Below are 25,490 nucleotides of genomic sequence, written 5' to 3'. Positions count from 1 at the left end.
GTAAAGCCTTGTCTACCTTTTTACATCTGTACCTTTTCTTACACTCCAGATGTTTGAAGCGATTAGTAAGAAAACGTGAAATACCAGACACAGAATTAGAAACATGACACGTACAAACCTGTACTTGATATTTACAAATTGGATTTATATTGTAAACACTGCGGAGGTGTGTTACGATTGCATTATTCAGCACTCTGTAAGACCTTGGCATGTTTACACAGTATTTTCCAGGCTGATGAGAAGCTCTTCCCACATCAGGGCCAGCCAGCCAAAAGCCACCTCTGAACCAGAAGCCACACAATACTGTGCTAAGCCTGAGCTAGTAACATCTGCCGAGAGGTTTCTTGAATGGCTCCACTGTTCTAGAGCTTGAACGTCTTAAAGAGTGTAATTCCAAACATTCACTACTTTGGGACATTTAGAACTGAATCCAGACCCTACCACTGCCTCTAGAAATTTTTCCAAAGGCGAGATTTAACATGGATTCTTACCTCAATGGCAGAGTGAAGACTAAACCTGCCCTCAACGCAGAAGCTCTCCCACAGTTCAGAGGCACTCCAAGGCTGATTTTGGCTGACCCACTGGGTGAATTCAAGCCTGGGCTGCTCTTTTAATTTTGTTGGAACATGCCTTTTTAGTAATGAACGGCACGGCTTCATCAGGCTAATGCCAAAAGGATACTGCAAACTCTTCCACCTTTAAGAGACAAGTTCTCCTGTAACTCACAGAGAATTAATCTAGCAGTTTTATTTATGGTTCCTGTCGGATTAACCTGAGTGCACTGAGAGTTTAGTTATCTCCACTTTATGGTGCTCGTTAACTTCCTCAGTGGAGCAACGATTGTGAGCCTGAGCTCAGAGCTGCTACAGGTCACAGCCTGACATATTAACATAAGCTGAAATCAATGGTGATTTAAGATAACACACTATACTACTGACTGCAGCAGCTGGGAAGCTGACTGACTGCTCACTGTATTACCCTTTTCATAGATTTGATAACCAGAATAAAGCTATGGTAGTCTGCTGTGGGCAGAAAGATTTTAAAGTACTCTCAGCATAAATCATCAAAACTTGGGAGTCAGAGCCCTTAGAACATCTCAGTATAAAAGACATCAGGAATATAACCCCCAATAGACACACTTGTGTGCAGAACCATTAAGGATTACAACGGGGGAAAAAATACATGATTAAACCTGGTCTTGGCTGGGTCACTAAGGAACTGGGAAAAAACTCACAGGTTGAAAGCAGTCAGCAATATGAAAATGCAAAATCTCTCTATAAAATAAGAACAGCAACAAAAAGTTCAGCTTACACACCTGGAAAGATGTGTCCTTTATCTTCAGAAATAAGGCAGTTCTGGGAATTTCATGGAGGACATTCAAAGACATTTAAAATTCAAGAGAGAAAACCTCCGAAGCACAGATAAAGGGTGATGTTATAGAGTGACTCTCATGAGATAACCACTGGCTAAATTAAAAGATTCTTACCTATATAACACATGTAAAAGAACAGCAAAATTTCTGTAGAGAAGGCAAATTTAAGGTCTGGATGGAGAAAAACCAGCTTTTTACCTTCTCTAGGGAAAGAGAGAACAATTTATATGACCAGTTAAGATACATCTATCTCCCATGCTGCAATCTCACTGTACACAAACTTGCCCTGGTCTCTTGTTCCTTATGACTTGTGTTAAGTTAAAAAACTCTGAGGGCCTGAGCCTGACCATAAAGTAATCTTGGCTGAATGTCAAAGTAACAGCCATTTATGTGATCTGTAGAAGTCCATACACATACACAATACATAAAGCAGCTAAGTCTTACTCCAAACTCCTGGTCTTTTGTTTAAGAGGTGAATTTCTGGCAAGATGCTCATTTACACACTGACTTTCAGCTCTGTCAGCATGGTGGCTGGCCACTTAGAAAACAGATGAATTAATACATTAACTACTGTCAAACAATAGCACAAAGGAGTCTCTGTCTAGTTCCTATACCCCATGGCCAAAGAAATACTTAAAAACTACATTTGAGCCAGCTCTGGTACTGCATCAGTACAAAAAAAATTCCCATTCCCAGGAAAACTTACACAGTGGTGAACAACTCTGCCCCCCACATAACTACACTAATCAAGAAGCAAGCTTAGCCTCATATTTTGACATCTTTATCACTCTGGACCACAGAGCAGACCTGGCTTTCAATGATGCCAAAGCCACAGGAGAAAGCAACGGATACTGTAGCCGTGCACAAGGCACCAGAACTGAGGGTCCCTGACCTAACCATTTTTTTTTCCTTCTTTTCCTGTTTTGTTTCAGAGTTACCGCCAAGTCCGTCTGAATGAACTCTTACAAGAGCACTCAAGGGCAGCCAACCTCATCGTCCTGTGAGTTGCAAGATTTTGGTTCTAGCTTAGAGAATAATGTGTAAATGGATCCTGGACTAGAGCAACAGAAACACTTGTGTTAATGCACCGAGGGCAAAAATAATCTTTTAAGTATGTTTTGACTGAGAGTTCTCTGATACTACACTGAACATGACTCTTTCTTTAGTAGATCTTCATATCTTAAAACAAAGCTCTACTCGTGTCAAAAATGTAACACCCAACATGTAGCTTTGCATGTGAAGATTCCATCTGCTTACTTACCTGCAGAAAATACATATTTTTCATTATTTTTCCCCAACTATTAACAACTTGAAGGTAGAGAAAGGATTATTTTGGTTTGCACATAATAAATGGAGTTGTTAGGCAAGTTCTCCTTGGAACTTTGAAGAACTGAATAAGGATGGTGCAATTGCATAAAATTACAAAGTAAAACAAAGCCATTTTCAGATTCTATGTTTTGTTAGAGCCACATATTTTTATACACAGTTTCAATAAATTAGTATTTATGGTGCACAGATAAACCTCTTTAGCTCTATTAATTAAGTCTCCAATAACGGTTATCAGGTAATGTTCACCATAAATTGACCCATACTTTAAAACTCTCATCTCACAGTAATTACAGATCAGAAAGTCACTTGATGGACTGTAACGCTGTGCATGTACTGTATTTTTTCCTTTAAAAAAAGATCATATTATACATGGGTTTTAAGACCCCAAAAATGCTTCTTTACCACTTTAGGGTTACAATCACAAGCAATCCATGTCCAGTACAACTAGCCATGTTAATGACATTAACCAGGTGAACAAGAGCTTGCAGGATTAAGCCCTAATGGTAGCTTTGTGCTTTATAAGATTAAAACAATCTCATATAGTCTAATTATGAATATTCAGAACTGTAAATGAATAGCTGATATTTTCTAGTTAATACTTAGTGACATGCGTGTTATCAGAACTACCCCTGTCTTCATAATGCTAATTTCATTTTTCTCTTTCTAAACAGGAGCCTCCCAGTGGCAAGAAAAGGAGCAGTGTCTGATTACCTGTACATGGCTTGGCTAGAAATTCTCTCCAAGAACCTTCCTCCAGTCTTAATGGTCAGGGGCAACCACAAAAATGTACTGACCTTCTATTCTTAGAAAAACATCAGTGCCTAGAATATCCCTTGCTTGATTTTAACACCTATGTTTTTAATAGCAGTGATTTATTAAAGATGCTTTTATCTAATACAGATCTAAAAACTAATTACTTGACAGAAAGCTTTTCAACAATCCAAAGCAATACAGTAAAGAGTTAGACAAAAACAAAGAAAAAAGTAAATGGTCCCTGCTGATGTTACACCAATACAGGCAAAAGAAGGAAAATCTACATACATATATATATATCTCACATGAGACAGCAAATATTTTGAACACAGAAAGAAGAAATTCCATTAATTTTGAAAGGTATTGAAAATGCTTTTGATATTTATCCCAGAAAGCCAAAATTCACTGCTACAATACAAAAAGCACTAAATCTATAAATAACTTCTTTCAAATTGCATTGTCATAGTTGCTAACAGACACAGGAGGATTCCAGTGAAATGCACTAACCTGGGAGAGAGAAAAAGAACCTGTATGGTATCACTCAGGTCAAAGTCATAAACTGATACAATGCAAGTAGAATACCCATGATGCTGTTTAATTCTAATATTGCCAAATTAAGACGTATGCCTACAGCAGATGCTTTTACCTAAATTGTTATGCTAATTTATGTTAATTCAAATGCGTCTAATTAATTGACAAACAAAAAAGTTATCTATAAAAGATACAGACTTTATATGACAAGACCTGATAATTTTCAAGCTCTGACGTGGCATAGAATGCATGATTGTAATAATTAAATGTGATAAGTAAATTTCACAAAGAAAATAGTGAAATACTAAATACTCTCACAATTTTTGCTATGAATATTAGGGTTAATGCAGTCTGACATTATATGTTGGGGTAATATATAAAGTGATTTATGTGATTAGAAAACAACAAAAACTCCATTAGCTGAGTTGAATGCCTTATTTTTTGATTTATATAAGGTATTTCTTTTATTTTTAGACTTTCTAAATAATATTCATTATACACGAACTTAAAGGAAATCTATTAAGTTGTGTAAGTTTTCTCTTTCCTATTCTGCAACATTATAGTACTTTATAATTTCAGCTGTCGATAAAAGCAGCTTCTCTTTTTAATGGGGAAAGCTATATCCTGTGTGTAAGCATTACTTAAATTAAAGACCAATAAAGAATGCAGCTATTTAATTACTATAGTTCTGTAACTCCTTTGCAGAGATCGACTGAAATCTAAGCCCTAGGAAAGCCAGGGGACCCTGAATTTCACTACATGTTTATTTTCAAGCAGGCCTCATTTCCATCTTTGCTTGAATTATTAGAACTTAACCTGTGGAGGATCTAGCACTCTATCTCCAAAAAAGACAAATATTTGATGCTCATATTTTTCCAAGTTGAACAGCAGCAATTCAGCATAACATGGTAATGTAGCCCAATAATCCATGTTTTATTTTCTCCATCTATTAAAAGTAGGATATGAAATACTGATATTTTCTCATAATGTTCTTCCCTCACTCCTTCTTGCACATTTACAATCAGGCTGAAGGATCGTTTTGCAGTTTAACTGCATGACATAGATATACAAGATACTCAAGTTTCCTAGAGATACTGGGCTTCCTGCACAGCTTTGAGCACGCCAAATCTCACATTCTGCACCTGCAAAACAAGGAAATTACTCTCGTCCTTCGCAGTGATGCTAGCAACAACACAGGAGCTTGTTGCATGCTGTCAGGTCCTTCCACCTTTGTAGAATTGCAATTGCCACCATCATTTCCATCTCACTTTCAACACCAACCAGGAATAGTCTGAATGTGGTACCCAGACAGTCAATGCAAAGAAGAAGAGCTCTTATGTAGACTCCATTTAGGCTTTCTGTGAGTGTATTTCTTATCTGCAGAAGGATCTGGGAGAATTGCACACCTGCATTAAACTCTTCAATCATGTACATGAGCAGGTATTCTTTCCTAAATATTCCGAAATACTGTAATTCTCAATTGACAGGGAACATCAAACCAAACTGACCTGGGGGACATAGGCAGATTCAAAATACGAAACAGCAATGGCACTTGCAACAGTATTTGCAATTCTCTCTCACAAACACATCACTCGTTTCTAATGTGGGCATTACAAGAATAAATCTCAAGAGACACATTTCTAAATTAACAGCATCAAAAACTAAGTACTAACATACACATCTGTGTAAACTCCTTGCTCTTTGACCATGACTGATTAGAAGATGTATCCATACAACTTGCTAGGATTTATAATGAGCATCACAAACTCTAGACACAAGAGCACTTCACTATCTGAAAGTGTTATTTCCACAAATTCACATGAAATCTCAACACAGCAGTTTCTTAGGAGCTTCTATTTCTTGTTCCTCACCACAATTTCCAAAGCATGTGCACAACCAATTTGGAGAGCATACTAATTATGGACTATTGTAAATTGCAACTTCAATTGCAAAATTTAGTTAGTCCACCTACCTCCTTTCCCACTCTGTAACAGACACTTCCTCTTTTATATAAATTATGCATAAAACAACTGCTGAATTTTAATCACCATGTTAGTAACTGAATTCTAATTACAAGTTTGACATCTCTCGAAAAAAAAAATATGACTAAAGCTGTCTAGCACATTTTGAGCTCATATCACACTACCAACTCTGCAGGTTTATATAATGTAGGGTTGATCTGATCAGCCACGACACAGGTAAGAGTAGATAAGGCAACCAGGGACATTAAAGTGTGAAAATACTACTGCAAGCAAGAACAAAGAATATTTTGACTCTTCCTCAAAAGCCTAAGCATTCTGCACAGCTAAGCTTGTGCCTAAGGGCCTTTTAAAATGATCCACTGCTGCTCCTCTCATCAGTGAATCTTACCTTTCCCTTCAGGAGCTCCAACAGGTACCATAGAAAGCATTTCACTACAGTTCAGACAATACATTTTCCTTAAATCCTTTTGCAACCACTGGCAAGTTGCCCATCTTGATCACATATCCCTCCAGGCACAGTGCTTAGAAATGTTAGTAGGTGTCTCCACCTAGGCTCCAGAACAGCTTTCTTCCAACTGTTACTAGGTTTTCAGCCCCAGCAGAGATTATTGGGGGAGGGGGGGCAAAAGTTGTTTATTAGTTCTATTTTTAAAATCAGCAACCCAATAGCACAAGTATAAAATCTACCTAACCAAAAAGGCATCACATTCTGAAGATAAATAACTCCAACTGCTCAAGCTGCATTGTGCAAAGAACATGCCACTACCATACTTCGCACCCTAATGATCATAATAACAAATTACAAAGCTCCAGCCACTTGCATAGTAAATGTCACGTCTTAAACCTCTGAAATTTTCAATACATCTTTGAAAAGACCTACCAAAAGCCTTCTTGGTTAAGCAAAATGTATCAGGCTACCCTTCATTCTCAGAAAACCTGGCCATTCCTCAGCTTTTGTCTTTCAAAACAATTCCATGATCTTCTTAAAAACAAAAGCAGTTTCAGCAACTAATGAGCAGTTTAAAAGCAACAGACATACAACACGTAACACAAATTAGCACTCAAGTTATAGATATGGGGCAAACAGTTACAGAGTTTTAGCTATTAGTGACTCATTTAATTCCCCATACCTGTTCATCACCTGCTCTCTGGCAGAGGTCCCTGATTTACCAACAGAGCTGGGAGAACAGAATTTGAGCAACCCCCAGCCTCTTCAGCTTGAGGTGCAGTGGTGTCCCTCAAACTGCTGCTTAACATAGTTTGACTGTCACTGGACTTCAATTAAGTGACTTAGGATCACTCTCAGGACCTGATCTTTGTCTCCCCAGCAACCAGATTTTACCTTTTATCAGAAGGACACTAAACCCTTAATGTGCTGCAAATGACTGGCTCAGCTCTCAAGTTACAGGTGAGGAAACCTTGTTTGTAACAGTGCGGTTCAGCATACATCAGACCACTGTAAACACCTATCATTGTGGTACCTGGTTGGCATGGCCACTTGGCAGCTATGTAGCCCAGCAAGACTGCATGGCCAGCTCTGCTGAGGGAACATCTCACACTGGGCCTGACTCTGCTAGGAAAAATGGAAAATGTAGCTCTGCCAGCACAACAACAAACAAATACAACAAGTTGTAGCTCACATTCTGCACAAACAAGAAGAGCAATAACCCACAGTCATGCCACTGCTGGAATTTCATCAGAGGAAATTCAGTTTCAAATGAAATAAAGCAAGAAGGTTTTTCTGGAACAGAGTAAAAAGCAATGGCAAAATTTCACAGCCCCCACACGGTACAGCAAAACACACGATCAAAAATAGAGCTTCATTATAAGTAAACATCCTCACAGCAGCCTTTTAAATCACAAGCCTTAATCACTGTGAGAAAGACAGCTGTTCTAAGTTACACTGGGTGGGCAATCTGTCTGTTAAAGCCACAGTTTTCTTCTAAGAAAAACGCTCAATTCTAACACCAAAACTTCAGTGGGGAGAATTTTATGGATTGTTGTCCTGGAGAGAAGGTCTGTGTTTCTTTCTGCGCACAACAAAGCAGCCTCCACTTCTGCTCTTAATCTAGGTAAAGGGCAGATAATTTCAGTTTGTCTCGTTGTTTTTCAAAGGCGGGAGTAAATGCCCAGTGGAGAGCAACACTAATCAGCAATCAAGAAGGCAGTAATGTTGACCAAGGGACTATTTATCTACAGAAGAAACAGCACATTCCAGGACCCACACAAACTTTCCCAGACTTCAAGCAGCTGGGTTGTTTTCCTTGTAAAGATCTGTGGGAAAAAGAAGTGTCACTCAGCTAAAACCTTTCTCCTTGACAACATGTTTGGAGGACTCCTCCTATCTATTTTTCATGGACTTTCAGGATACCATAGATGCTGTTTAGAACCCAGCCTGCCTCACTGAGCCAAACTATTCATAAGATTAGTCCTTCTCTACACTATAAGGCAGGTTGCAGTTGTAACCTCTATGAAGTTCTGCTTGTATAAATAACCATTTATAATTGGGTACTCATGTGATACAACTTAAATTCTTATAAACATCAGTCTGTGGATGGCTTACCTCAGAATTCGTAAAATATTCTAAGTAGCTTTTTCACATGGGTCTATGATACATACATACACATCCTCATTCAAGCAGTGCTCACTATTAACCTGCGGATGAAGCACTCCATAGACAGATAGGAAAAGCCTCACGCTCACAGGCCCTTGTTCTCATGGGGGACTTCAACCACCCTGACATCTGTTGGAAGGACGGTATGGCCTGGCACAAGCAATCCAGGAGGTTCCTCGATTGTGTAGAAGACAACTTCCTTCTGCACGTAATAGAGGAGCCGACAAGGAGAGGTGCCATGCTTGACCTCGTGCTCACCAACAGGGAAGGGCTCGTTGGAAACGTGACACTCCAGGGCAGCCTTGGATGCAGCAATCACAAGATGGTCAAATTTGAGATCCTCAGGACAGTGAGAAGAGCGTGCAGCAAGCTCACTGCCCTGGACTTCAAAAGAGCAGACTTCGGCCTCTTCAGGAACCTGCTTAGGAAGGTTCCATGGGATACAGCCCTAGAGCCCAAGACTCTTGGCTGATACTCAAGGATCACCTGCTACAAGCTCAGGAGTGTTGCATCCCAACCAGAAGGAAGTGCAGCAGGAGGGCCAGGAGACCTCCTTGGATGGATAAGGAGCTCCTGAGGAAAATTCAAATGAAAAAAGAGGCTTATAATAAGTGGAAGTAAGGACAGGTGGCCTGGGAAGAGTACAGGGGTGTTGTCCGGGAAGCCAGGGACCAGGTTAGGAAAGCAAAGGCCCAGTTAGAATTAAACTTAGCTAGAGGTATTAAAGATAACAGGAAGGGATTCTACAGGTATGTAGCAAATAAAAAACAGACTAGGGAGAATGTAGGCCCCCTCAAGAAGCTCTCGGGAGAACTGGCTACACAGGATTTGGAGAAGGCTGAGGTTCTGAATGGCTTCTTTGCCTCGTTCTTCACTGGCAAAGGCTCTGACCACACCACCCAAGTCTTGGAAGGCAGATGCAGGGACTGTGCAAATGGAGGAGCTGGCAAATGAAGTTGCGAAGCCACTGGCCATCATATTTGAGAAATCATGGCAGTCAGGTGAAGTTCCTGATGACTGGAAAAAGGGAAATATAACCCCCATTTTCAAGAAGGGAAAATGGATGACCGGGGGAATTACAGAGCAGTCAGTCTCACCTCTGTGCCTGGCAAAATCTTGGAGCAGATTCTCCTGGAAGGCATGCTAAGGCACATGAAAATCAACAAGGTGCTTGGTGACAGCCAGCATGGCTTCACTAAGGGGAAATCCTGCCTGACCAATTTGGTGGCCTTCTATGATGGGGCTACAGAACTGATGGACAGGGGTAGAGCAGTTGATGTCATCTACCTGGACTTGTGTAAAGCGTTCGACACTGTCCCACACGACATCCTTGTCTCTAAATTGGAGAGACATCAATTTGATGGATGGACCACTCGGTGGATAAAGAACTGGCTGGATGGCCGCACACAAAGAGTTGTGGTCAATGCTCAATGTCCGGCTGGAGACCAGTAACGAGTGGTGTCCCTCAGGGATCGGTGTTGGGACCGGTCTTGTTCAAAATCTCTGTCGCTGACATGGACAGTGGGATTGAGTGCGCCCTCAGCAAGTTTGCCGATGACACCAAGCTGTGTGGTTCGGTTGATACCGTGGAGGGAAGGAATGCCATCCAGAGGGACCTCGACACGCTTGTGGGGTGGGCTGATGCCAACCTCATGAAGTTTAACCATGACAAGTGCAAGGTCCTACACCTGGGTCGGAGCAATCCCAGGCACAGCCGGGCAGAGAAGAGATTCAGAGCAGCCCTGTGGAGGAGTTGGGGATGTTGGTTGATGAGAAAATGAACATGAGCCAGCAGTGTGCGCTTGCAGCCCAGAAAGCCAACCATATCCTGGGCTGCATCAAAAGGAGTGTGACCAGCAGGTCGAAGGAGGTGATCCTGCCCCTCTACTCTGCTCTTGTGAGACCTCACCTGGAGTATTGTGTGCAGTTCTGGTGTCCTCAGCATAAAAAGGACATGGAACTGTTGGAACAAGTCCAGAGAAGGGCCACGAGGATGATCAGGGGACTGGAGCACCTCCCGTATGAAGACAGGCTGAGGAAGTTGGGGCTGTTCAGCCTGGAGAAGAGAAGGCTGCGTGGAGACCTCATGGCAGCCTTCCAGTATCTGAAGGGGGCCTATAGGGATGCTTGATAGGGACTCTTCCTTAGGGACTGTAGTCATAGGACAAGGGGTAACGGGTTAAAACTTAAAACAGGGGAAGTTTAGGTTGGATATAAGGAGGAAATTCTTTTCTGTTAGGGTGGTGAGGCACTGGAATAGGTTGCCCAGGGAGGTTGTGAATGCTCCATCCCTGGCAGTGTTCAAGACCAGGTTGGACGAGGCCTTGGGTGATATGATTTAGCGTAAGGTGTCCCTGCCCACAGCAGGGGGGTTGAAACTACATGATCTTAAGGTCCTTTCCAACCCTAACTATTCTATGATTCTATGATTCTATTAAGACTGAAGAATGGCAATAAAACAAACCGCAAATTGGGGGGAATATTTTTCACAATTGGACTGCAATATGTAGCAATGGTTTCACTGCCATCTGGCTGCATTTGAAACATGTAACATAGCAAGGAGACAATCACATACACTTGAATCTTTAAAAAGTCAAAGAACAGTTGCTTGACTTAATCTAGACTGCTCCATCCTGTGTCTACTTTGCACGAAGAAAAATACAGCCATCAGAGTGCTCAAGGCCAAGGAGGAGGAGCAGGGGCAAGAGGGGCAGCTGAGAGATGAGGGGCATCATGAGGGGAGATCATGAGGGGAGAGCAAGGGTGGCCATGGGGGCAGATCTTGAGGGGAGGTAAAGGGTGACCATGAGGGGTAGGGGGCGGCAGCTACAGTGTGGGTCACTATGGGAAGAGATAAGGGGTGGCTGTGCGAGGGCATCATGAGGAGCATTTTTCAGATGGGATGGCAAAAGAGAGCAGCCAATGCCAACATCAAAGATGGTGAAATCATTAAAGGATTCTGCTGTGAGACTGAAGAACAAGGCATGTGGCGCATTGATGGGTTTTGCTATCTGCCGCCTCGACAAGGAGGGGAAGCGGTTTTGCCTTCCTACGGCAAACGCTTCTGCCGCTGCCTGAGCGTGCAGGTTATTTCAGAAGGACGCAGGGCAGCACTGTCAGACGCCACGCATTCCTGCTGTGCGGATCAAAAACGGGGCTGGGGGACGCGGCAGCTCTGAAGGGGCTGTAACAGCCCCGGACACACCGAAGGCGCCTCCGCGCTTCTCCCCGGCACCGCAGCTCGGTGACACGACCACGCTCCCGCAACGGGCCCGGGGCCCGGGCCCCGCCCGCCGTGCAGCCTCAATTGCGTCCCCCTACAACGCGGAACGCCGGCGGGGTCCACCGGCAGGACAAGCGCCGACTTGTCCCGCGGAGGGCAGCGGTGCCGGGCCACTGGCGGAGGGACTGCATCGCGCCGCAGGACAGGTAGAGCCCGGGAAGGGGAGGAAGCGGGAAGAAGGGAGTGCCGCCGCCCTCCGCCTGCGCGCCGCGGGCCTGTTACCGCCGGACAGCCGGGGGTTGCGCCTGGCGGCAGACGGCGGCACGGCCCCGCAAGGCGCGGCGTTATGCTGTCCCGGAGCATGAAGCTGTTCTTGCGGCTCCGCTGGAGCAGTAAGGGAACAGCGGGAGGCGCGGGGGGAGCACAAGCTGCCCGGGCGCATTGCGGGCCGGCCGCGACCAGGACGGGCCACGATTCGCCGGGACCGCGAGTTCCCCCCTTCCCCGGCGGAGACACCGGTGCCTTCCGGGGCACCTCAGGGCCGGGGGTTTGGGCGCTGAGGAGGAGCCGGGCGAGGCCATTCTCACCGGCGAGGGGTGGCAAGGGTGCACCACGCAGAGAGCGGCCGGGGAAGAAGCGATTTCCCCCTCTGCTTCCGCCTTCAGTGGGCTGCGCCGCCTTTTCGCGGGCTTTTTCCTCACGGGGTGTCTGTATTCCCTTCTCGTCCCTACCAGCGATGCCTTCCTCCGAAGCCGTGCTGCAGCCGTCCCCCAGCAAGAGGCAGAAGGGCTCGGTGCCCGGGGAGCCCACCGCTCGGCTCCGCTTCACTAAGCTGTCTGAGAACGCCTTCTCCCCCTCTAAGGGTTCTGCTCGGGCTGCGGGCTACGATCTGTACAGGTGAGGGTACCCGCCGCGGGAAGGGGCCCACGGTACGCTCTGGCCCGTCCCGGCCCTGCCCGCTTTTCCCTGGGGACAAGCACTGCCACCCCGCTTAGCGAGCCATCATGACTCGAAGCTCCGGCGGCTGAGAGTCCTCATGCTGAGAAGAGCCCCCACGAGAGGCTCGCCCACCCTGTGAAGAGCTGGCCTGTTCGTTAGCTCCTTGCTTCTCCATCCCTCTCCCTTGGTTTCCAGAGACCTGTGGTCCAGTCATGCTGCAGCATCGAGTTCATCAGGTAGCGATGCAGTCTTGACACATCAGCCCGAGCTGCTGTTGGCATCAACATTAACTAGTACCTTCCTGGGTAGTGCATGTGGCCCTCCCTGCCAGCGCTTATGCTTTTCTGCTTTCCTCATGGCTGTTGAGTGCCACGTGCCAGAAAACGTTGTGGCAGTTTGATAATGCTGGTAACCACGTGGGTTGCTGTGTACAGGCTTAAGGTTGGGTTTGCTTGAACTTAAAATAACCATTGGTCAGTAATATCTGAAGCTAGGTATGTGGTGGTTTGCATAGGGCTTCTGTGATCAGGTACAATCACTATATCTGTGACCACTCCTATCTTCCCTTTTTTAGTATTAAAATAATCAGCCCTTTTTTTCCTTTGCCCAGCTTCCTTCCTGAAGCTTTGCTGCACCACACTTGACACTAGTATTTTTGCCTTTACAGCTGGGTTTTTTTTTCCCCTTGTTCCAGTGATGCACTATACACCTGGGAAAATTTCCATTTTCATAAGGAAACATTTCAGTTACAGAGAAAATTTTCAGAATACCCTGTATAAACTAGTGTGTGTTTCTTTAATATAGTGCTTATGACTGTGAGGTACCACCCATGGGAAAGGCTGTAGTGAAAACAGACATTCAAGTTGCGCTTCCTTCTGGATGCTATGGCCGAGTAGGTAAGTAAACAGATTATAAAAAGGCTGCAGAGTCATTGTACCACTGGTTTGACACCATCCTCTCCTTTTGATTCTGCCTAAAACTTTTAGAATTAGTTTACACAAAAAAAAAAAAGCCTCACAGGCTGCATAATTTATTATTAAGCTTTGTAATAGACATTTGCTGTCAAATACACTTGAGGTTTGTATGTCAAATGACAAAAAAAAACCACTAGCAAAAATCATAATCTACATACAACTTAATAGGCTATTCAGTAGTTCATTATTTCTCTGCAGTTTCAGAATTCAAATCACAAAGACCAACAGATAATGGACATGCAGAAAACACATGCTTTAGTGTTTAAAAATTAATCCTGAAGTAAGAGTACTAGTATAGTAGAATTTGACTACTTTTTATGACAGAGTACTTGAGAGAACCTGGCAAGATACTGTGTTAGTTGTGTTAGTTTTGTGAATTCTTTTTCTGAATTACGTATAAATTCTTTAAAAAAAAACAGTAGTTACTCCAATGGAAGAGCATGATCAGAATTTGTGTGTTGTTTCATATGAAAGGAAAATGCATGTGTCTAATCCCAAAGAAAAATTTGAAGAAAGGTGAGTTTTAGCACCTCAAAGTAGGTTGTCATAATAAAAACAAAGCTCTGTACATAATTTGTGTCTATTTCTTAGAAAAATGCTTGCCAAATACTGTTTTCCATCATCACTTGAATGGATGATGGAAACTAATAATCTTTTGAGATTATGCCAAACCAGTGGTAGTACCAAAAATAAACCAAGATTAGACAGTTGTTGTCTGTTGCAGCTGCCTACCTTGGGGAAGCCTACTGTGCACATGGTGGTCTAAACAAAGATATGCTTATATCACTTAAAGATAGATTGCATTTTTGTTGTAGCCTGTAGCAGCTGTCATTTTGTTTAATATGTACATTAACACAATAGTTCCTGTAAAATCATGTTTATTTTAGAAAGTCTGTGGAAACAGTTCTTGCTGCCATGACTGTGTAAATGTACTATGTAACCTATAAATACTGTGTAAGAGTTCTAAAATAAATAAATTATTGTACTTACAAAACAATTCTTGTTTTCTAGCACCACGTTCTGGTTTAGCTGCAAAGCACTTCATAGATGTTGGTGGTAAGATTTTTGTTCTTTTCACTAAGACTTTGTAAACCTTACTGCAGAAGTGCCTTAATTTCACATTGTAATACATGCAAATAAATAATGCTAGCTTCAGTGATGGTCTGGGAAAAGGAGGTAAGTGGGTAATACCTCATAGAGCCACTGCATTGTAATTATTTTAAGACCTGCTGAATTAGAAAAATACTACTTTTTAAAAAAAAAACACAAAAACCAACCCAAAACAAGACACCCCAAAAAAAAAAACACCAGACCAAAACAAAAAAACAGTATGACTTTTTACATTCTTTCTCCATTTTGACTAAGTGTGTGATTCTTCTCAGTCTAGTGTATAATCTGAATAATTAAATCAATAAAACATAGATATTCTTTTAAACAGAGAATAGTAACGATATTCAAAAGGAATGAAGATGGCACTGGAATACACCATTACTGTGGGTATAATTGATTATTAGGATGAAAAGAGCTTTAGTTTACTCTTACTGATGAAAATGTAACAAATCACTTAAAGCAAATGAAATTTAAAGTCATAAATTTTTACATTAATTGACTTAAAAATTGAAAGTGTTTTGAAACAAAACAAAATTAAACCCCCACTTTTACAAGTCTTTACTGTTCGGGGTGTTTTGCTCAGTACTACCAACAGCTTTGTTTTGCACAACAGGGTGTTTCTTTAAATATTTTGAGCTTCTCATTAATCTTGTTTAGAAATTCATGGATATCTCCTCAAAAGCAATTGTTACAGGCATATCTATAAGGAGGCCTTCATGAAAGTCTTGCTATGCTTTTGTCATATAACTGCAACATGAAGTAAATGATGTTGAAAGTTCTATTCCACTTTTGCAGTGGGGCTGATGAGAGCACAGGCAGATTCTCTTTAACTATTGTATTATAAAATGGCATCTACATTGCACAGAAGTTGTCGCCGCTAAAATGACTGTAGAGTTATTCTGAGCACAGATGTAACCACAGCAATTTAACTAGCATAAGTGCATGTTACGTGGTTCTAATTATACAAGAATACAGTTTAAGTTAAATAAAATGTGTTCTGCCACCTAAACCCCTAAGCAATTAATTTTTCTGACAGTAGCGAAGGAGAAGAACTCAAAACTACATTTCTGATATGATGATGTAAAGAAGATGCATCTAATGGATATCTTCAGAAGTGCTGAGTGGCTGAGAGAATGAATTTTTTCTGAGCACATTATAATTTGAGTTATAATGGAAGTTGATAAGAAAAGCATTTTACTTACCCTGCAGAAGTATTTTTGTCACAATGAGGGCATTACCCGTCTAAGTAGAAATACACTGCCAGATGACCTAAGGATCAGGGAGAACATTTGGGATCATGCAAGAATATATTCAGAATTCACATCTGCTAGGTGTAGATGCTTTCCCAGCAAGTAATATGCCCAACTTCTGACAGAATAAAACAGAATGTCAGACTGTCATTTCCAATGCATGATTTTTTCCAAAACTTACTTAGATGATTTCCACCCAATACACCTAGTGCCTTAGTTGTCAGCAATGTATATATTTATTGCAACTTGCTGTTCCAGAATAACATGATGCCAAGGATGTTAATATGTTTTGCCAGTACACTCAATTACATAGAGCGAGTCTGTGACCCTGTACAGAAGGAAAACTCATCAGATCTTCCTAGGTCATATTTTCTTCTTTCTTTAATACAAATAGTGAAATTTGAACTCAAAATCCACATTGTGGTTAAACTTGGTAAGACTATGTCAGTGGAGGTATAATACATTTAAAGAGAAAATGATTAGTAGGGAATTCATTTCACAGAATGTTTAACTAGCTGTGCCTTTAATGGAATTTGAAATTATCATGGCTTTGACACCATGCAGACACCAGTCACTCAGCCCAGCATGAGACTAATTGTTTTGGCCACAACACATCTTTTTAAATGTTATTTTCTTAATACATAACTTCAACTCTAATTGTTTAAAGTTCTGTTTGTATCAGCTTTGCTTTTAAGGAAGAAGCCTGCTTTTCCTCTCTGCATCCTATGGATATATTTCATCCTCAGAAGCGTGCAGAAAGTACAATTCTTGTCTGCTAGAAAATACATCCAATACAATCTGTAGAACCACTGCAAGATGTTTACTTTATAGCTAAGCTTAGAAAATTAGAGTTGTAGTGAGAGCCTTTTTTCCCCTCTAGCGCATAATACAAGTGACTTTAAGTTTTCAGTATGGCTTTCAATTCAGCCACAGAAATATTCATCTGGCTTTTCCATTTTTACTTGTCTGATAGTTTTCAAGTCCTAGAAAGCCAGTCTCTAGCAGTAGTCAAATAGGTGATCAAACAAATCTGGTGTCTGTTTATAGAGCTATGTGTTGATGACAGCCTTTTCAACAATACTTGTAAAATTAGTGTCTATACATAAAGCTGAGGTTGTGCTAATGCTATTGTTTAAAGGTCGAGGAAGCATCTGGCTAGATTCATTGTAAATCAGCATAGATCAATTGCAACACTCCTTTCCAGGGAAAAAAAAAAACAAAACAAACCAAAACCAACCAACCAACCAAACAAAAAAGGTCTGGGGTTTAACAAAGGGTAGAAGTACTAATGTTCTGTTAAGCTCCAGTTACTCCAATACAAGTTAAGTTTCAGATACTACTGAGTTTTCTCTCCCAGAAAATAGCAGCAACATCTGGTAGATCAAAAAGCTTCATTAGTGGTTGAGCACTAACCAGTACATCAAGTGCAATTTTTGTCATTATGTAGAAATAAACTTTCTTACTGTCAGAGACCTGAAGACAGAAAAGCTAATTTAGAATGACTTCAAGTAGCCCCAGTTGTTCTTTTATAAATTTTCTTCAGATAATTCTGGAAGAACTGATAGGCAAGACTTTCTTCTAACCATACTATTTTAATTGGTACATTTTATACATATAAAATCATAATTTCTATTGGAATAGAACTAGTAATCGAATCAGTTTTGAGTATTGTCTTAGAGTAGAATACTGTCTTATAAAAGAAATAAAGCTGTCCATCGTTATTTTAAATTAGCAAATTCCATCATCGATCTCTAGTGCATAGCAATATATATCCCATCTTATGGTCTAGGAAAATGTTGTCTTAGCTGTAGAGAAACACTTGAGAATGGATAAATTCTTAATTTGACAAACCAAAGAGCTCATGTTTGTTGGGGTTTTTTTTAATGCATTTATGAGCATATGTACTTAATTTTTTATGTGCCAAATCTGAATTCTGGCTTCCAGTTCTCCGGCTGATTGCCTCACATGAACAAATACACCAAATTAACAGGAAACTGAATTCAGAATTTGAATGATGCATAGAATTATCTGTGCTGCTATTACAAGTTTGTTGATTCTCTCTTTGTAATGCATCCATGTAGCATGGACTCAGTGTCTCCTATTGTATGAAAAAAAAAGCAAATCATCTGTGTAGCGGTCTTCAGCTATTGTCACCCCTGGTTTAGCAATTAATGTAAGGGCTGTAAGTTTTCTGATATATTAAAAAGGAGGAAGGAGTAAGTACTTCCCTAGAAATAAGAAGGCAAAATTTTCATGTTATTGTTTTATAGTTCAGCCTTTTTTGCTTATACACTTGACACTTGCACGTAGAATTTTATTTTTAATACTTTAAGTATTCATTTGCAACACTGAACTGTGGTAGAAATTGTGCAAGGAATCTGTGATCACCAGTGAAAGTGGTGTCCTGTGATCCTCAATTTAACTGATGGTATAGTTGTTACTTTCTGAAGGCTGGTCTAACCTAAACCAAATGAACAGCATGAGACCTGTGCATGTAGGTTCTGTACATCAAGCTCTCTGAATCAGCTGAACTGAATGTTACATTCAATAATTTAATTTTATTTTTCTTGAAAACTTCCATGCACACCAACCCCTATGTATTGTGCACTGTTACTGCTGAGAGTGCTCTGTAATTAGGGCCCCTTCAAGAAATTGTATGCAGTTAAATACCTGTGAGTTAACTGGAAAACTGGTTTTTTTTTTCTGAATTTTCAGAATTCGGGATACTCCCAGTATTACTAGCACCTTAATTAGGAAGCTGTTCAGAAATGTGATTAGATTAACCTATAACACTGCAAGAGAAAGAGCTGTGTAAATACCTTTTACATACTAGAACTAGTGCAGACATTGTACAGTAACTGTGGACCATATGTACTGCAATATTGTCACACAGCTGAAGAAAAAAAATACCTCAGTTTTCTATTCTTAAATATGTATGTTGTGGTAAAACATTAAAACTTCAAGGTATAGTCATGCTACGATTTCCTCTAGGGTTTATAATCTCTAAAGGTAGTACTTTGTGTGATAGTCCAGGAGTCTTGGAATGACATGTAATTGTAGAATACAAATTACTACTGCAAGGAGACTTCAAAATACATACTTTAGTCTGCAAGGAAGCCCAAACTCCAGTTTTCTTACTGCAAATGTGCTTCCTGTGTCTGGAGAAAAACTCCAAAGAAGCAGAATATGATTATTTTAATGTATATTCATAGATAATCTTCTGAACTATGTATTAATAATTAAATAAAATGTAAGAGGAAGCTTTTGTTACAGTATTTATACTTAAATGTAGCTGAATGACAATTCCTTAAAGCTTTTGTTCTTTTACCCTGCCTGAGGTCCAGGGTTTGGATCTGCACAAATCCATAGCTCTCAAATAAAATGTTAGAGTTTAAAAACAGATTTCTGCTTGATGCGCAAAAAGCTGAAGTTAGCAGAACAAATGGAGCTTGAATTTGGTCCAGCTGTCTTGATTTCAGATAGTGTATTACAACTAAAATTAGTAGCACACTAGTAAAACACTTTTTGATATGTGATTGTGTTTTTTCAGTTCTTTTTGCAGGACTGATTAGCATTTCTAGATATTTCAGGGTTTTCATATGTATTGTTTAATTGTGCACAAGCAGTGCAGAGGACGTCAATACGAGGTACTGCAATCATCTGCTAATCTAAGCCTTATCTAACCTACTTACCTATTACACTAACAACATTTATTAACTGGTTATCCCTCTATCCTTCTTTATGACAGCTGGTGTTATTGATGAGGATTACAGGGGAAATGTTGGTGTGGTACTCTTCAACTTTGGCAAGGAGACTTTTGAAGGTAAGTGTTAAGCTTGGCAGAGCCTGTTTTCAGCCCTCTGACTGGAAATGAGAAAATAATTTTTCTTTAAAAGTCTCTGAAGAGTTACAGCTAGCTGAGAACAATTTTCTTCTCACAGTTAATAAAACCATAGAAACTTAACAATGCCCTGTCAAGGAAAGAAAAAAAGATTCCACAAACCACCCAAAAAAACCCAAAACACACTATCACCACCACACCAAACCAACTCAGCTTAGCTAAGCTTTAGATTCATGAGCTGTAGTGAAGCACAACTTTCTATTAAGCTGCTTTCTTGCTCCACAAAAAATCACCAAACATTTAGCTGATTAGTATGCGAGATAAAAACCTTGGAAACATGAATAATAAAGGTATGATTTTTCCCTTAATCATGCTATCTCTCTGCAAACAGTTTTAAGCCTCAGGGCCAGTGGTTTTGCAGCCTTTTCTGTCACTTCACAGCACAAGCTACTTCTGGCAGTTCTGTGAACCAGTTTGCTAATCAGAAAATCTGTTTTCCTTTTATCAGTTCAGGATTTTTTCCTCCATAGAAATCAGTTTCTGGGACTAGTTCACACAAGGAGTTACATCATACATAGAGCTCTCTTCATCTCTGCAGTATTTATGCATAATGATACTTAATATACCACAGTATGGGTGGCAGCAGGAATGAGGGGGAATGCCTTGAGCTGGTACTGCTCCTGAAACTTCACCTTAAAAGGACTTAAAAACAAGTTTATCTTATCCTGTGTTTTTCTGTCACTATTAATTTCTGTCTAACTATGTTTCAAATAAGTGTTTGCACTTTAGTACATTCTGATACTCTCAAAAGAGGATTATCTAAGCTTTTTATTGCTGGTTTACTTTTTTGAAGCAACTAATAATATTATAATTTCATTGCAGTCAAAAAAGGGGATAGGATTGCGCAGCTCATCTGTGAACGCATTTACTATCCTGAACTAGAAGAAGTTCAAGTAAGTTGCCAAAAAAAAGTATTTCTCAATTTTCAGTAATTAATAGTTGTAGATAGTTCTATAGAAGCTGAGATTTATGGCCTAAATACTTTGCTTTAAAACTGCGTAGTAGCATTGCTACTTGAATAAAAGTTTTGTTGCTTTGCATACATTTATATTGATTTTTTTTTCTCTGTAGTTTTCAGAGTTAACAGGTACTTGAGAAACACTCAGTATACCCTATAAACAATTGTCTCTCAATGTAGGATTTGTTTAAACTTGTACAAAAGGTATTCTGAAGTCTTTAACAACATTTTTTTGTTTAATTTCTCAATTATACCTATTGTTACGGGTAAATGTACTTTCCTGTATGATAGACCTTATCTGTTGTGTAGAAACAAAAGGGAAGTTAAGACACTAAACCAACTTACCATAATTGATGTCTTTCAGGCTCTGGATGACACCGAACGTGGTGAAGGTGGCTTTGGTTCTACTGGAAAGAACTGAAAATTATTTGAATATGTATTCTAATTTTTAAGTTATTTCTAAATTTTCATTTGAAACAGAAGTGGGATTTTGGTGTACATGTAAAAAAAAGTTTCATTCAGACTTACGTGTATTTGTCCTGTCCATTTTTGTAGGCAGTGAATTCATCTGCATTATGGGTAAATGTGCATGACTAACTTGATTGATTAGTTGATGTGTTGTTTTTGCTTTTTAGATGTACAGTCCTTGGTAATAAGAACTCATTGCTTATGTTCTGATTATGCTCTAATAAACTTAAAAATAAATTAATTATTTGATTTTATTTTACTTACCTAAATTAAAATGGCTGATTGTTCCTGTGCTAGTTTGTGTTAGTCTTCTAAAAGCTATCTTCTGTGTAGCTCAGTATTTCATGCTGAGGGCTTATTTCTTACCAAATCAGTGATAATGCAGGTATCAATATGACTTCCCCCTCTGACCCCTAAATCAGAATAAGGCAAAGATCTTTAATACTGTATCTTCTACAGCCTGTGAAAATACTTGTGTTTCTGTTCAAGCCTAAAGTTCTGTCTTTGATCCTTTGCCGATCCTCAAACAGCTGTTTTTTCAGCTCTCTATTAAAAGATAGGAATAGTGATTGAGCTAAGTAACTCAAGTCATCTGGAAATAACTTATATAGTAAACAAATGCTATGAAATATGCTGTTGAAATACACGTTGACAAATTCATTAATAAGTCACTGTATGGAAGAAAGATTCTGAATTACTGAAGTAGTACACAAACTGATTTTTTCAGTTCTGTTTTGACTGCTTAACATAGAACTCTCTTGGAATTTGTTCTGAACCTGATTGCTTCTTTAACTGTAAGAATCCCTTAATGACTCAAACTCTCAGGTGGAAGAACATGCACACGAGAAGGACAAAAGGAAAGAGTCTTGAGTATTTGGCCACTTAACAGAAAAGGATTAGAAAAGGTTGTGATGCTCTCAAATGTATTTCCCCCCCCCCATCTGCTTGTATTCTCCTTTTAGATTTCCTTAGCTGAAAGGTCACAACAGTGGAAAAGTTTCTTAACCTTTTTATAGGTTAAGATGTTCACACCAGTCTTCTGCTCGGTAGTCTCAGATTTTAATAATCTTGTAATCTCGTTGGTATTAGCTTCATGTCCTTGTGAGGTATGCCCAAAATACTGCATTTTTGATACATTTTGCCCCCACTTCCCCAAGGAGGTGGAAAATAAAGTGTAATATGGCAGAACTGAGATTTCTAACCATAGGATAGTCAGTACAATGACTTGGCAGCGCTGAAAGAAGTCATCTTTGACTAGGGTAGAAGTCCTTTCTTCTATGTGCATTGTATGCTTACCAGCATTTTCTTTTCCCCCTCCACTGCTACCACAACACTGTACTGTCTGAACCTAGACCTTCATAAGCACATTTAACACATCAAAGCCTGTTGTAAGCAAGAAGTACATCCTACCAGTGATGTTTTGCATTAATTGGAAAAGTTGATCTTAACACTAGGTTCCTTCTGTTCTATAACCTGCCAAAAGGAACTTCAATTACCAAAAGATATTAAAAGACCTTAAAATAACTGTTATCCTTTTGTGTAAAAGGTTTTTCTCTAGCTGCAGTAAGTTGAGAGCAAGTTTAGGCTTCTCTTTTGTTCCCTCTCTATTCCCAAAGCAAAAAAACAGGAGGGGATACACTGATGAAAGTCCTTCTTAAGAGATACTACAAGATGATCTCGCTTGAAACAGCAGGCTACAAGGAAAAAGTTGATACTTCTCTGTTGTACCTGTTGGAAACTGATCTTGTTTCCGTTTTGAAAGTAATACTTCAGGTTCTAACGTAAGAAGGAACGGTATTTGCTAGAAAAAGCGCTGTTTCAGAAGCTATCTCAGATGCACAAGGAAGAAGCATAAATTTACAAATCAATGCCTTCTGTAAATTGTTAGCATACAGACTGTTATCTAAGTGTCTACCAAAAAAAGCTCCCTTATTTTGACAATTGGTATAGTTGAGTTCCATTCCACCATTTCTCAATACTTTCCTATAGAACCATGAAATGAGTTTTAAGATTTTTGCAAGGCTCTTGCCAGTAGGACCCTGGAAAAGCCTCTTCATCTGACCCAACAAATGCTTTCACGCTCACCTCCACACTGAACTCCTCCCTCTGCATCAAACTGTTGCACTAGGGTAACAAATTCTGATAGTTCCTTTTAGTGTTGGGGTTTTGTTTCAATAAGAGTAGTAAATCTATAGGAGAGAAATATTTCTAACCAGGCAACGAGAATTACATACCAATGTATCGAAAGTTCTTAAGTCAATACTTGCTACTGCAGACCAGGGTCTGTATTGAAATCTGTAGAAACTTTTTGTACTGGCAGTGAGTAGAGAATTCTAACAACAGTATTTGCTATTTTCTGGTTCAAACTATGCTGCCTCTTCTCCCTCCCCCCCCCCCCCCCCCCCTTTTTTTTTTTAATAAAGAAAGTCCTAGAATTTCATCAGTATGAAATTATTTTGGTGTTCCTTTTTCCATTAATATTACCTATGCTACAAAAGTATTTGATCTTGGTATCTGGCAAGGTATCCCTGGCTCTGACTCATAAAAATCACCCTCTCCCTGTAAGCGAGGGAAAAAAAGATAAAACAGCACTTCTTCAGCAAGGTTTAAATTTTGCTTCTTTATTCTGGTACATTTTAAGCTTTAATTAGCACGTTTGATCCTCTTAAACAGAAATCAGAATGTGTGAAATCTTTATATTAGCAGAAAGAAGAGAGACCTTGGAAACAGGTGGATCTTGTTCATTACTATATCTGAGATCTAGCCTTCTCCCTAAATTAATTAGTTGCAAATTAGTTTTGTAATTCAATGAAAAATTGAACATGCTTGAGCAAGCAACCTTCCGAGAAGCTAGACACGAACATGCATAGATTTCAGTTCTATCTAGACAGATTCCTCTCTCCAAAACCTGTCACTAAGGTATAATCCCCAGGGCTCAATATAGGTATGAAACTGAAGAGATGTAAAGCTCCATAGTGCTATTTGCAAAAAAACCGAAATGAGTATTACATTCAATAATAATTATGCTGGGCTGCTTTCCATTATCACTGAACAGGTTCAGACAAAGCTACTGCTGGAGAAGGGACAAATCTCCCAAGAGAAGTTACTTAAAAGCTTGGGGAATGATCTTGTGGAATGTCCCCTGTGTAAATGGAACATGGAGCTTTTGCAGTGGAAAATAATTTGTTGGGAATTCTCATCTACAGCAGAAAACAGCTTTTTCCTGCAGGGAAATGAAAAGGATATTACTAACTGACAATCTGCTCCCTTTCTTTTAGGAATGGATTTGACTTGTTACAAGCAGAGAGAGAGAGAAAATCTGGCCTTTGACCCCAGGTGAATTTAGAGAAAGTAACTTCTGAATTCAGATGCTTGATTCACTCCTATGGCTTGGGTTCTGTTTCGAGACCTGAGAGGTTCTGTTTTCTGATTTAGACTGAAATACATACGACTTGTATTTCCTTAGAAAGCCAGAAGCTGATAAGCTGATGAGGGTCTTGAAGAGAACCGTGATCACTGTACAATTCCTATCATTTGAACTCACAACTTAGGGGCAAAAGAAAAAAGAAGAATCATGGTAACAATACCGTTGGCCTTTAGTCCTTTTCTTGGTTCCCCGAAGTATTAACCTGGTCTTAAGCAGTCGTGAATTTAAGCACTGCTTCCTCAGTTCAGCTACAACTATATGAGCCATTTGTCATGTTAAGAATTCGTTGGATTTATTCAATGCTTTTAGTAGATCAGCCACTAGATGGCACTTAAAGTTTGCTTTCTCTTCCACTTATTTTTTCCAGAGGTATTTTAAAAAAATATCTGTTCATCTATAATTAAGAGTTGATGACTCCCATTGGGACTATGTTGGCAGAAAGCAAGATGCAGCAATATTTGAGTGAAAGCAGGCAAAAGTATAACCATTAAAGGGGGAACAATGACTATAATTTAAATAAGATTTGGGTGGTTGCAGTGTTTGCATAATCCCTCCTGGCATGCAAGAGCAGTAGAGAAGCCTGTGGCTTTGCTCTCCTGCTGCGCTTCAACAAAAATGGAAAATTGTAATGAACAGCAACATTTTTCCTATCTTTCATA

General features: G+C 40.0%; 2 protein-coding genes across 4 annotated transcripts in view; both read left to right on the top strand.

The window, feature by feature from the left end:
* Window positions 1-4,662, top strand: part of SLC12A1 (solute carrier family 12 member 1) — a 46,306-nt gene extending 41,644 nt beyond the window's left edge. For both annotated transcript variants that reach the window (XM_057397135.1, XM_057397125.1), the window contains exons 25-26: window positions 2,305-2,372; window positions 3,373-4,662. In XM_057397135.1, the coding sequence (XP_057253118.1) occupies window positions 2,305-2,372; window positions 3,373-3,508 (204 nt within the window). In that variant the 3' untranslated portion in view covers window positions 3,509-4,662. The remainder of the gene's footprint in view (window positions 1-2,304; window positions 2,373-3,372) is intronic.
* Window positions 4,663-11,883: 7,221 nt separating this feature from the next.
* DUT (deoxyuridine triphosphatase) lies at window positions 11,884-21,645 on the top strand. Of its 2 annotated transcripts, none has more exons than XM_057397110.1 (7): window positions 11,884-12,010; window positions 12,539-12,701; window positions 13,548-13,639; window positions 14,729-14,773; window positions 19,826-19,900; window positions 20,801-20,871; window positions 21,301-21,645. In XM_057397110.1, the coding sequence occupies exons 2-7, from the start codon at window positions 12,541-12,543 to the stop codon at window positions 21,355-21,357; spliced, it is 501 nt and encodes a 166-aa protein (XP_057253093.1). In that variant the 5' UTR covers window positions 11,884-12,010; window positions 12,539-12,540; the 3' UTR covers window positions 21,358-21,645. The 2 variants fall into 2 exon arrangements, with proteins under 2 accessions (XP_057253093.1, XP_057253085.1); XM_057397102.1 differs by lacking the exon at window positions 11,884-12,010 and adding an exon at window positions 12,119-12,196.
* The last annotated feature ends 3,845 nt before the right edge of the window (window positions 21,646-25,490 follow it).

This window comes from Pezoporus wallicus, unplaced genomic scaffold, assembly GCF_028554395.1.
Source record: "Pezoporus wallicus isolate ANWC-B61680 ecotype Strahan unplaced genomic scaffold, APGP_CSIRO_Pwel_v1 contig_3952, whole genome shotgun sequence".
In the NCBI taxonomy this organism is placed as follows: Eukaryota; Metazoa; Chordata; class Aves; order Psittaciformes; family Psittacidae; genus Pezoporus; species Pezoporus wallicus.
This window is presented reverse-complemented; position numbering and strand designations above follow the sequence as displayed.

Bases quoted from the DNA above. Each gene is read 5' to 3' on its own strand.
- DUT (XM_057397102.1), top strand. From the start codon at position 12,151: ATGCTGTCCCGGAGCATGAAGCTGTTCTTGCGGCTCCGCTGGAGCA. The intron at 12,702-13,547 runs GTGAGGGTACCC...TCTTTAATATAG, and splicing joins GCGGGCTACGATCTGTACAG to TGCTTATGACTGTGAGGTAC. The intron at 14,774-19,825 runs GTAAGATTTTTG...TCTTTATGACAG, and splicing joins GCACTTCATAGATGTTGGTG to CTGGTGTTATTGATGAGGAT.